Raw genomic sequence first — 10,514 nt, forward strand, 5'->3', positions numbered from 1 at the left:
CACAGAACTTTCCCAGTCAGACCAGACTTGGCACTTTGATTGGTAAGCTGTTTCTATCTGCGGAATCCTCTCAGTGCTCCAGCAGCTCTAAAGTCCACTGCTTTTATGGCTGACATGTTCTCATTTCTGCTTTGCTGCTTTCAACTGAAAGCTACCAGGTCCCGACACATCCTGCGATGCTTGAGCAACTATTAAACCACAGCCTACAAAGTCAGAGCCGGTGATGAAGTTGCGCAACTTCACACAAATTTGTGGTTGAGGAAGCCATTGTTGTTGGCATCCAACTGGACAGACGGCATGCTGGGATAGAAGGCAAACAGTATCTCTGTTTTTTACTCATTTTTTAAAAATAACATCTGTTCTTCTGCATCAATATACTGCATTATAAACTTGTCATTGTCTTTTTCATTGTTTAATACACATGGACACTATGTACATTTTTGAAAAATGATAAAACCCATTTGCAAATCTTTTAGCTCATGAGTCCTATACGTCCATTTGTAATAACTGCACAATATTTTCTGTTATTGTCTTGTACAGCATATTGTTATTATTTCTAATCTTATTTCCTTATATATTGTTTTGCAACATTTAAGGAACGTTTTGTGTGAACCTGATAATCTGTTGCTGCTGCATTTCCTCTTTGCGGGACAATACACACAGGCTGTTTGGTTTCTATTCTAAAACCTCCAACATTTTTAGAGTCTGAGAAACAAAGATCTTTGCAGCAGAGGATGAGTGAGAAGAAACCCGACTTTCTGCTGCATATGGAGGTGCTCTCTTCTTTCTTTTGGAGGTGGGCGCCCTGAAAGCCACCTCCACCTCTGGGGTGAATTTTGATAGAGTACAATCCGTGCCGGATTTTCACACACAGCTTGACAGAAGAAACGTGTAACATGCAGCACAGAATGAAATCAAATATCTTTGGGGAGTTGGGGATATCTCTGGTGAAGAAGTGAGACTAAAATTGTGCAAATGTTGACTTTGAAAAAAGCAGGTTGAAAGAGGAGATTTAACTGTAACGTTAAGATTTTTTTGCATCTTTCAGCAGCCAGTTTTTTACTGGATTGCATAAGTCTTTTAATCAGACACTGTAGCCTGCTGGACTTTGAACGTGTGTAACTATAGTGACATTGTTGGCAACACATTGATCTGTTTGTCATCCATCAGCCCTTGAATATTTCATGGAACACTTCAGACCATATGAGACAAGTTTTAGATAGACATCACTTGCTTTTGTCACAAGCCTACACAAAGCTCCATGGTTTCGGTTTTAAAATGCATTACTTTGCTGGTGAGCATTTTGTGCCACCTGCAAAATCTTAATGATTTTTTTTTCCAAGTTATTAAAGACGTGCTGCGGTGCCCTATTATGATTTGGGGCAGGACCTGGTCCAGCCTTATCTTAGACACACCCCTGCTTCTTTCAGACCAGTATATCAGGCTGGTGAACTTCTGAACATGCCCCAGCAGTGGCACTGTGTGACCTGACAAAAAAGGTAAGTCAACTGCATCAGACATGTGTTAATACCGGCTAAATTAGTACAAATATTCATCATCAGCATTAAAATGTGCAAAGTTAAAGTTGGTCATGAAGAAACTTGAGAGAGTGTTTCTATTTATTTCTTTAAAGGTCGGGCACTTACATAATTGTTGCACTCATCTTTTAGGACAAACTCAGCTAACATCATTAATATTTTTAAAAGATGATGCCACCAGTGACCTGCAGAATGACTTTTATTGGAATAGTGTCTGGCTTTGCTTTAAACCAGTAACCAGAGAGGAAGCATTCTCTAAAAGCATCAGCAAGAAATATCGATACATTTAGATTTATTCAATAGACTGAATTAAGTTCTTAATATTTACAAAAGCACTGATTACAGCAATAAAATCCAAGACATTTTAGATATACCCAACTTCCTTCTGCTGTTCTGAAGTTGATGTACTAAAGCAAATGCAAATGTTTCGGTTTTCTATAGCTGCATTCAAATGTTCCTTTAATAAATTTGTGATATCAGAATCATATTAAACAGAACCCAGACAGACGCAGCAGGCTGAAAGGGAAGTTGCCTCAAACCACCTCCAGACTGGAATAAACCTGTTCATCCCCGCCGCGCTACCAGCTAGGGCTTTGTCGCGCGCGCCACCTGGAGCTGCTGCATTCAAGTTCAATAGCGAAATCTCACAAATTACATTCTTCTACATTATTAAAAAAAATCCCAAGTTGATTCTCGCTTGGACGCAAACATGTGAAACAGCATCCATTTCCCCCTTAGTGTCTGATAAAAGCCCCAGTTAGTCGGTCTTCTTGTAGAGTAAGGCATTATATTTTCATGTTAACGTGAACGCAACATGAGCGGCTGCTCGCGGCACGTTGAAGATGAAAGCGCGTGATGGACTCGGCTATAGATTAGCAGCGCGTTCGTGGCGCCGGCGACCCGCGTGCTCGTGTTTGAATACCGGCTTGAACCGGTAAAGAGCTGCCAAGACAGACAGGACATAACTCTGAAGACAAAGGATGCTGCTGCGGAACAGCGTTAGTAACGGAGGAAGTAGCAGATATATTTAACAAATAGTTTAGGACAAAAAAAAAAAAAAAAAAAAAAGGAAACAGTGTTAGATGTGCTAATATTTCTTTAAAAAAGCGTAATTGTTTTAATTGCAAGAAAAATAACCATCTACAGAAACCTTAATGATGCCAAAATGACGAACGGATAAGAGAAGCAAAACGTCCAGAGGACCCAGCAGGCTGCCTGTCCTGCGGTCAGCTCTGCTGGTAAGTCTACAGGCGAACTGCTGGATGCTGGCTAACTCCGCCAGCAGGTCAGCGGCTGCCACCTTTCCGCGTTTTTACAAATGCAAGTCTTGCGGGAAAAAAATAACTTTCTTAATATTTATTAAATCTAACATTTATTGTCTTATACGCGAACGTCTCGTTTTCTTTCATTTATAAGTCAGTTAAAACTCATGTAACAGCGGCTGAACTCAATGTGTTGCTGAGCTCTTCCTGTTCTGCGGCGAGAGACAGTAAGTCTGTAGCCGGAGGCTGAGCTGAGCCTCCTGCAGCAGCGACTGAGAAACCCCTGACATCACTCCGTCTTCCGCCTCTGCACTGCGGACAACCCAAACGCATCACCGGCCCTTTTCACCACACACACAGAAAAAAGCCACTAATCCGGTTTAAATGTAAGAACAATCCTTTAAAACCAAATCCCACGCGGAGGCCCTGTAAAAACACTCCATTTAAGATCAAAATGTTTTGTAAAGTTATATGAGTAATGTATAGGAATCGATGAAATAGAAAGTGATTTGATATGTTAAAGAAGTGAAAAGGTAAATCGCATGATAATGTTCACAACATGGTCGCCTGCTTGTGTTGATCAGAAAGCCTGCTGGTGGCAGACGGCCAGGTTCTGGTTCTGCTGGAGGTTTCTTCCTGTTAAAAGGGAAGTTTTTTCCCCTCCACTGTTGCAACATGTTCATGCAGGAGGAGAGAAGGCTGCAAGGCATCGACTCGATGCAATCTGCTGGCTTTTTTTTTTTTTTACACAGAAAACCGATAGAAAAATGAACAGGAACAATTTGTAGAAGACAAAGACTGCCAAACCCCACAGAACCCATCTCAGTGATTTTGTTGTGTGTGTTTCTCTCTTGTAGCCATGGAGACTCCCAGAGTACCTGGTTGCTTGGGTCCAAATGTTTACCCGGCGGTGCCGGACGGAGGCTGGGGCTGGGCCGTGGCCGTGGCCTTCTTCATGGTGGAGGTCAACACGTATGGCGTCCTCAAGACCCTCGGAGTGTTCCTCCAGGACCTCATGGATGAGTTCCAGGAGAGCAACAGCCGTGTCTCCTGGGTCATCTCCATCTCTGCGTTCATCTTCGCCTTCACAGGTTGGTCTCCATGGTGACTCAGAGCTTCCTGTACCCTGCTGGTGTTTCTGTTTTAGGGGCCAAGGCATGGAATGGCTGCATGTGGAAGAACAAAGAGCCGAGAACGGGTCAGAGAATCTGGATCAGGACTGAAATGATTAATCGGATTAATTGTGATCAATGGATTATTGAAATAATTGCCAACTAATTTAGTAATTGATTAATTATTTGCATTTGGAAATTATCTGTACATAGACTCTAAAAAGTCCATTTGCCGAAAGGACAAGATAGACAGAGTAGTAATTAGTAATAAACTTTAGAGAAAAATATACATTTTGCATTAAAGATAAAAAACAAACCTTTGTCTGTAAATCTGTTCTACCAAGAACAGTTCTAGCTTCACCTGGTTCACATTCGGTAAAATAAATCTCTTTTGCTGTCCAACTATTAATCAGTCAATCCAAACATACACTGTATCGATTTTAGTCACACAGCAGGGCCTGAGCTTTTCACATTACATACACATTATAAGTGTATTTTTAGCTGCAGATGCACGCTTTGCTACAAATAATCAAATGTACACTTTACTGTGTTTCAACCCCACCCTCAGCCCCTCTGGCTTCGTTGCTCAGCAACCGCTTCGGCTACCGTCCAGTGGTCATGATGGGAGGCTTCCTCATGAGTCTGGGGATGATCTGCTCCGCCTTCACCAGCAGCATCAACCAGATGTACGTCACTATCGGCATCATCTCAGGTATCTATGTGTATATATATATATATATATATATGTATATATAGATGTATGTATATAATCATGTGTTTAAAGGGACTTCTAGCAGTGTTGTGAATCTTTCGGTGTCTAGTGATTTGATTCCATTCAGAAATGATCTTCCATACAGAAACCAAACTGTTCGGAGATTCTGTTTAAATTATGCGAAAACATTTATTCAAAACTATTCTATAAGTTTTGAATATAGAATAGTTCAAAACTAATACATAAACTGATGTATTAAATTTCATCTGTTTATATTTAAACTGCAACATAAATGACCGGTATTAGCATAGCTTAGCTGCCTGGCCTTTTCTTAAATAAAAAATATCAAAGAATTATTCTAAACACCTGCGGTGGCCCAGTGGATGTGCAGGACGACATGCATTACAGTCATAAATTGGAGTGGCAAACATGTACAATTTGAACACATCATAAAATCCCTTTTTGATTATTTTGAATCAATTCAGAATTGCCAGGACTAGGAATTGCAATTCTGTATAGAATGGATTTTTTTTCTTCACCTCCACTGGACCCGTCTGTTCCTTCCAGAACCTTCTGGTGACCCAGAGGTTCAGAACCTCTGAAACACGACACAGTGACATCTCTCTCCCCACCGTAGATTTCTAGGGGTGACCCACAGAGATGCCTGAAGAGAAAGAACTAAAAGTGAAACCTCTGTGATATTTGGACCAAAGGGCCTGTGATCCTCACTGCTAGCTCTCCCTCCATGTTTTCCACGTCTTCCTGTGCAGAGGAACGTAGCTAACGTTCCCACTCCTTCTCTCTCCCCTTGTCTCTTGTTTTGTCTTTACATGCATTTTGTCTTTCAGCAGTGTCTGTAGCAAACCTGTCTCACCTCGAGCAGCCTGCCAGCTCTGACAAAGGAGTGACCTGCCAGGTTGACCCTTTGACCCACCCCTCTCCTCCCATGCAGGCCAGTGGCTGTCATGTCCCCTGTTTCTTTTCTGCTCTCTTTAGGGTTTGGCTTCTGCCTCTCCTTCCTCCCCACGGTCACCATCCTAGCCCAGTACTTCTCCAGGCGGCGAGCCCTCGTCACGTCCATCGCTTCCTCTGGAGAATCCTTCGCCATATTTGCTTTTGCACCCGGTGAGTTTTTACTCTTTCTGCCCGTAGGAGATATGGATGTACCAATCCAATTTTTAACTTCTGATAACAATATCTGAGGTTTTGCTTCAGCTAAGCCTCAGCTCTTATTAATGACATCACCATGTCTCCACAGCGTTCAGCAGACTGAGGCAGGCCATCGGGTGGCGCTGCTGCCTCATGGTCCTCGGCGTCATGCAGGCGTCTGTAGTTGTCTTCGGCGTCCTCCTGCGTCCAATCAGCATCGAGCCAGAGCTGGTGAAGGAGGACGGCGACTCGGACTCGATGTCAAACTCGGACTCTGAGTTGGCCTCTCTGAAGCAGCAGAGCGCTTATGAGCTGGAGAACGAACAGACCCAGACCTCACTGAGCTCGGCCATGTCTAGAGGCTCCGGGGACTCGGGCGTAACATCCCTGTCCTCCTCCGACCAGGACCTGAGGGACAATGCTGAGGAGGTCTCACTGCCGCCCAGCCTGGTCCACGAGGCCCCGGTGGGAGGGGCCGGGGCTGGGAGCCCCCCCAGGCTGCTGGACTTCTCCATGCTGAAGGACGCAGCCTTCCTGTGGTACTGTCTGTTCGGCCTGCTGGCCACGCTGGGCTTTTTTGCCCCGCAGCTCTACATCATTGAGCTGAGCAAGAGCCGGGGCGTGGCCCCCAGCGTGGCCCCCAGCATGCTGTCTGTGATGGCTGTGGCTGAAATCGTGGGGCGCTTCTCCATTGGGGTGGTGATGAACAGGGTGGGCTGCAGGAAGACCCGCGTCCTGCTGGGCTGTGTGGTCGCCATGGCGATGGTTCTGCTGGCCTTCGCCGTGGTGTGGGAGTTCTGGGGCCTGGCGGTGTGCTGCGCGCTCTACGGCTTCTTCATGGGCACCGTGGGCTCCACCCACATCCCACTGCTGGCCGAGGACGAGGTGGTGGGCATCGGCCGGATGCCTGCCTGTGTCGGGGTCTACGTCTTCATCCAGAGCTTTGCCGGCCTGGCCGGACCGCCGCTGGGAGGTAAGGTCAGCGCATCCACCGTTAACCAGTCCCTCCAGTAGAAACCAGTATTACTAATTCACTCACACTTACAATATTCAACAGTCATCACAACTTTTCCCAATCACTTTAGTGTTGACTATATTTTCTTCTTTTTTGACCAATCACTGCAACCCAGGTGAATTTTGACCAATCCCATTAGCCCCCTTCTAATGCATCTTCCTGGTGGTTCTTTTTAATTTATTACTCAAATTTGCTGTTTTTGAAGAAATCATTTTTTTTTCTGTTTTTTCCCCCCGATGCACTTCTTGGATTTATAGTGATGTCAGCATACCCAACAACCACCATCTTGTTTTCCAGCTTTTGTTTATTTTAACTTCAACTTTTTTGTAAGTCCATGTTACAGTAAAAATAAAGCTTTAAGATGTTGCTACTTTGACCACAACTTTTTGAAAAAGTCATTTTAGGTCACATCTGTCAGACATAGACATCACAACCTCCTGGAGGGACTGGTTTGTAAAAGTGTGTACGTCCTAATGGTGCGTTCACACTGGTGTGTCAGGTGCGTCTGGTTTACATTCACAGTCTATATGGAGGCACGTTTCAAGCATCTAGCGTGGCGCGATTTGAAATGTGAGCGTTTGATGCGTCCAACAAATAGGCCAGCAACGGAAAACAACAGCTGGAGCGATTCTGACATGTCTGATGCTCCTCCACATAGACTTTGAATGTAAACCAGTGTTGTGGTGTCAAGCGCTTGATGGTGTTTGGTGTGAACACATCATCAATTGTCTGCATTCAAAGTGAACACGCATCGAACTTGAAGTGTTGGACGCATTCAGTGTGAACGCACCATAACATCTCACTCCCACTTTACCCTCCAGGTGTGCTGGTGGACGTGACCAAGAACTACGGAGCAGCGTTTTACTCATGTGCTGCAGGAATGGGGCTCAGCGCCGTCTGCCTGGCTCTGGTGGGCGTGGCCAAGTCCGGCGTGTGCCACAGAACAAGCGGGAGCGAGAACAAAGAAGAAGAGCAGGTCTCTCAGGACAGTAAACCTTTAGACTTTCTGGAGGTGGACTTGATGGAGACCAGTCCGGTCGAACAGGCTGAGGTCGTCTGAGGCCGACCACAGCTGGAGAACATCTGGTAGGAACCAACAAACAGGATCCAGATGGGAGCTGCTGCTGATCTAATCTCAGGTGTAACAAGCTCCTCCCTCACCAGATGTTCCTCCAGATGTTTCCAGGTCGTGGGTTATACAGCACCAAAGATAGTCTTTGCTCCCAGCAGTAACCAGTACTCAGGGGAACTGGAGTCTGTTGTCATAGGAACACTGATTCTGGTTCTGCTGGTTGGGGGTGTACATTTTATTCATTTGATAAGTAAATGAAATGCAATCCTAAATATTCCAGCATGACGACATCTGTTAGAGGCACTTTCAGCTGAAGGAGTCCAGATGGAACTGACACTACCGACTCTGTAGCTGTTCTCATGTCTAACGCACATCCTTCTAATATTTCTCATGATTGTAACGAGAGCAATACGACAGCAGAGACTGAGCCTTCAGAGGAGATTATGAATCCTAACCACAACTGTCCTGTAGAGCTCCAACCATCAGAGGCATTGGTGTCTCTTTGTGACAGCACACATCTCACCATGTGGATCCTGATCCGGTGGATCGGCTGGATGTGGAGCAGCTCCAAGTCTCTGCTGCAGCCTCAGAAACACTCCACTTCAACATTAGCTCAGTCATTATTTAAACTGTTTAGAAGGTCTGAAGTTTTTTATAGCTTTTAAAAAAAATTGTTTTGTCAACTGTTTAATTAGGTGCTAGTCAGTTTACATCCTGTGAAGTGCTGAATCACTTCCACTGTTTTTTAAAAAAAAATAAACACTGATAAACCGTAACTTGTGGTGTCTGGAAATGAGATTTCAGTTATTGGCTGATGCTCCGTGATGCTCTGGTGTAAGGTCAGCCTTCAGCACCACAGACAGCAACACTGATCCATCAACACAGTCTGAGCCAATGAGATCAGATCAGCATAACGACCCACACGGAACCATAACAGAATCCTAGTGGATCCGTAGGAGACATGAATGACTCCAGAACCAAAAGCCTCCAATTCAACAGAATTAAAGCTGCAGTATGTAACATTTATTAAAATCCTTTTTTATACTTATGTTAAAACTATCACTAAAACAGTAGAGATAGATAATCTGAAAAAAAATCTACTTAATTATGCTTCAATCAATTGCTTTGAATTTAACAAACATATAAAGAAAATTAAGCTAATACTCAATGTTAGGTCACATTTGATTTTTCTGTTTTATTTTGGAAGTTTTTTGGCTAACCTTTCCCTTATTTAAATTGAAAATCATGTGACTTTACCTTAATTTTACTAGTCCATGCATCTATCCTTCGCCACAAATATCTGTCACTCACAAAAAAAAAATTCTCTAATTTTCCCTTAACTTTTAAAGCTGGCAGCCAAAGATGAGAGTGGCCTTGAACGGTTCTATTCCAACTGTATTTTCTCTATTATTTCGTCTGTTTCCAGTCTTTTCAGAGGAAGAGCACATTTAGGTCTCAGCACTGCCCCCTATCAGTGAGCCACGTTACTTTCTGCCTCACTGTGTGCATTTTCTCTGCACATTTATGGCCGATTAGAAAATCTAAATATGTCACACACTAACATTCTAAAAAGCGAAGCTCTCGATTTACCGGTCGATCTACGTTCCTACCCTCATCTATGGTCATGCGCTTTGGGTCACGACCGAAAGAACGAGGTCGCGGATACAAGCGGCCAAACTGGCTTTCCTCCGTAGGGTGTCTGGGCTCTCCATTAGAGATAGGGTGAGACGCTCAGTCATCCGGGAGGGACTCAGAGTAGAGCCGCTGCTCCTTCATGTCGAGAGGAGCCGGTTGAGGTGGCTCGGGCATCTGGTCAGGATGCCCTAGGGTTAGGGTTATTCTGCCATAGTGTATATGCAGGTAAAGAGTTCGGAGAAATCTGAATTGTATCAAATATTCGTTCCCCCCACTGTATGGAAGTTTGTATTTGTAATACATTGAGTGTGTATGACTTACAGTGTATGTAGACCAGTGGTTCTTAACCTGGGTTCGATCGAACCCCAGGGGTTCGGTGGAGGCTCTGCCGAGGAGGTAAAGACACACACTTGTGTAAAGTCGTGATGCCCCGCTTGGCCATCACTTGCTGCAGAGGATCATGTTACATTGCTCAGCCAATCAGTGCTGCGGGGAATTTAGTGCGCTCAGTATCAGCGGCTGTCGTAGTTGTACGTCGCGTGGTTTCTTTCTTAATATTTTAATCCATACTAAATATGTCGAGCAAAAACAGCAGAAAATGAACAGACTTTGCTCTGAAGATGCACTTGCCAAGGTGAAGCCACGCCTCTCTGAACTGGTCTCCCAAAGACAAACAGCAGAAGTCACACTGATTTGCAGGCATGTTATTTGTGCAATACTTTATTCTGGCCCCAAAAAAGTATTTTGTGGATTCAAAACGACAAAAAACAAATTAAATGTAAAATAATTTTTAAAAAAGGTATTAAAATTTTTTTAATTCTTTGAAAAAAAATCCAAATTAATTTTTAATTAGTAAAATAGTAAAAAAATATTTTGGGGGCTGAAATTCTTTTATGGGGCCGAAATATTTTTGGGGGGCCAGAATAAAGTAACACTGTAACTTGCTGTGAGTTCATGGTTTTGTTCTTTGAGCAAAGGTGACGTTCATGCACGGCTCATTTTGTGCACCAGCAAAAAAA

General features: G+C 44.0%; 1 protein-coding gene across 2 annotated transcripts; it reads left to right on the plus strand.

Moving 5' to 3' along the window:
- Positions 1 to 1,435: 1,435 nt before the first annotated feature.
- Positions 1,436 to 8,636, plus strand: slc16a6b (solute carrier family 16 member 6b). Of its 2 annotated transcripts, none has more exons than XM_028024003.1 (6): positions 1,436 to 1,499; positions 3,658 to 3,891; positions 4,481 to 4,624; positions 5,621 to 5,749; positions 5,883 to 6,746; positions 7,610 to 8,636. In XM_028024003.1, the coding sequence occupies exons 2-6, from the start codon at positions 3,660 to 3,662 to the stop codon at positions 7,846 to 7,848; spliced, it is 1,608 nt and encodes a 535-aa protein (XP_027879804.1). In that variant the 5' UTR covers positions 1,436 to 1,499; positions 3,658 to 3,659; the 3' UTR covers positions 7,849 to 8,636. The 2 variants fall into 2 exon arrangements, with proteins under 2 accessions (XP_027879804.1, XP_027879803.1); XM_028024002.1 differs by lacking the exon at positions 1,436 to 1,499 and adding an exon at positions 2,442 to 2,776.
- Positions 8,637 to 10,514: the final 1,878 nt, after the last annotated feature.

This window comes from Xiphophorus couchianus, chromosome 7, assembly GCF_001444195.1.
Source record: "Xiphophorus couchianus chromosome 7, X_couchianus-1.0, whole genome shotgun sequence".
In the NCBI taxonomy this organism is placed as follows: domain Eukaryota; kingdom Metazoa; phylum Chordata; class Actinopteri; order Cyprinodontiformes; family Poeciliidae; genus Xiphophorus; species Xiphophorus couchianus.

What these genes read in the sequence shown, in the direction of transcription:
- slc16a6b (XM_028024003.1), top strand. Translation starts at nt 3,660, where the DNA reads ATGGAGACTCCCAGAGTACCTGGTTGCTTGGGTCCAAATGTTTACCCG. An exon ending in GTTCATCTTCGCCTTCACAG is followed by an intron (nt 3,892 to 4,480) that starts GTTGGTCTCCAT and finishes CCCCACCCTCAG; the next exon opens with CCCCTCTGGCTTCGTTGCTC. An exon ending in CATATTTGCTTTTGCACCCG is followed by an intron (nt 5,750 to 5,882) that starts GTGAGTTTTTAC and finishes ATGTCTCCACAG; the next exon opens with CGTTCAGCAGACTGAGGCAG.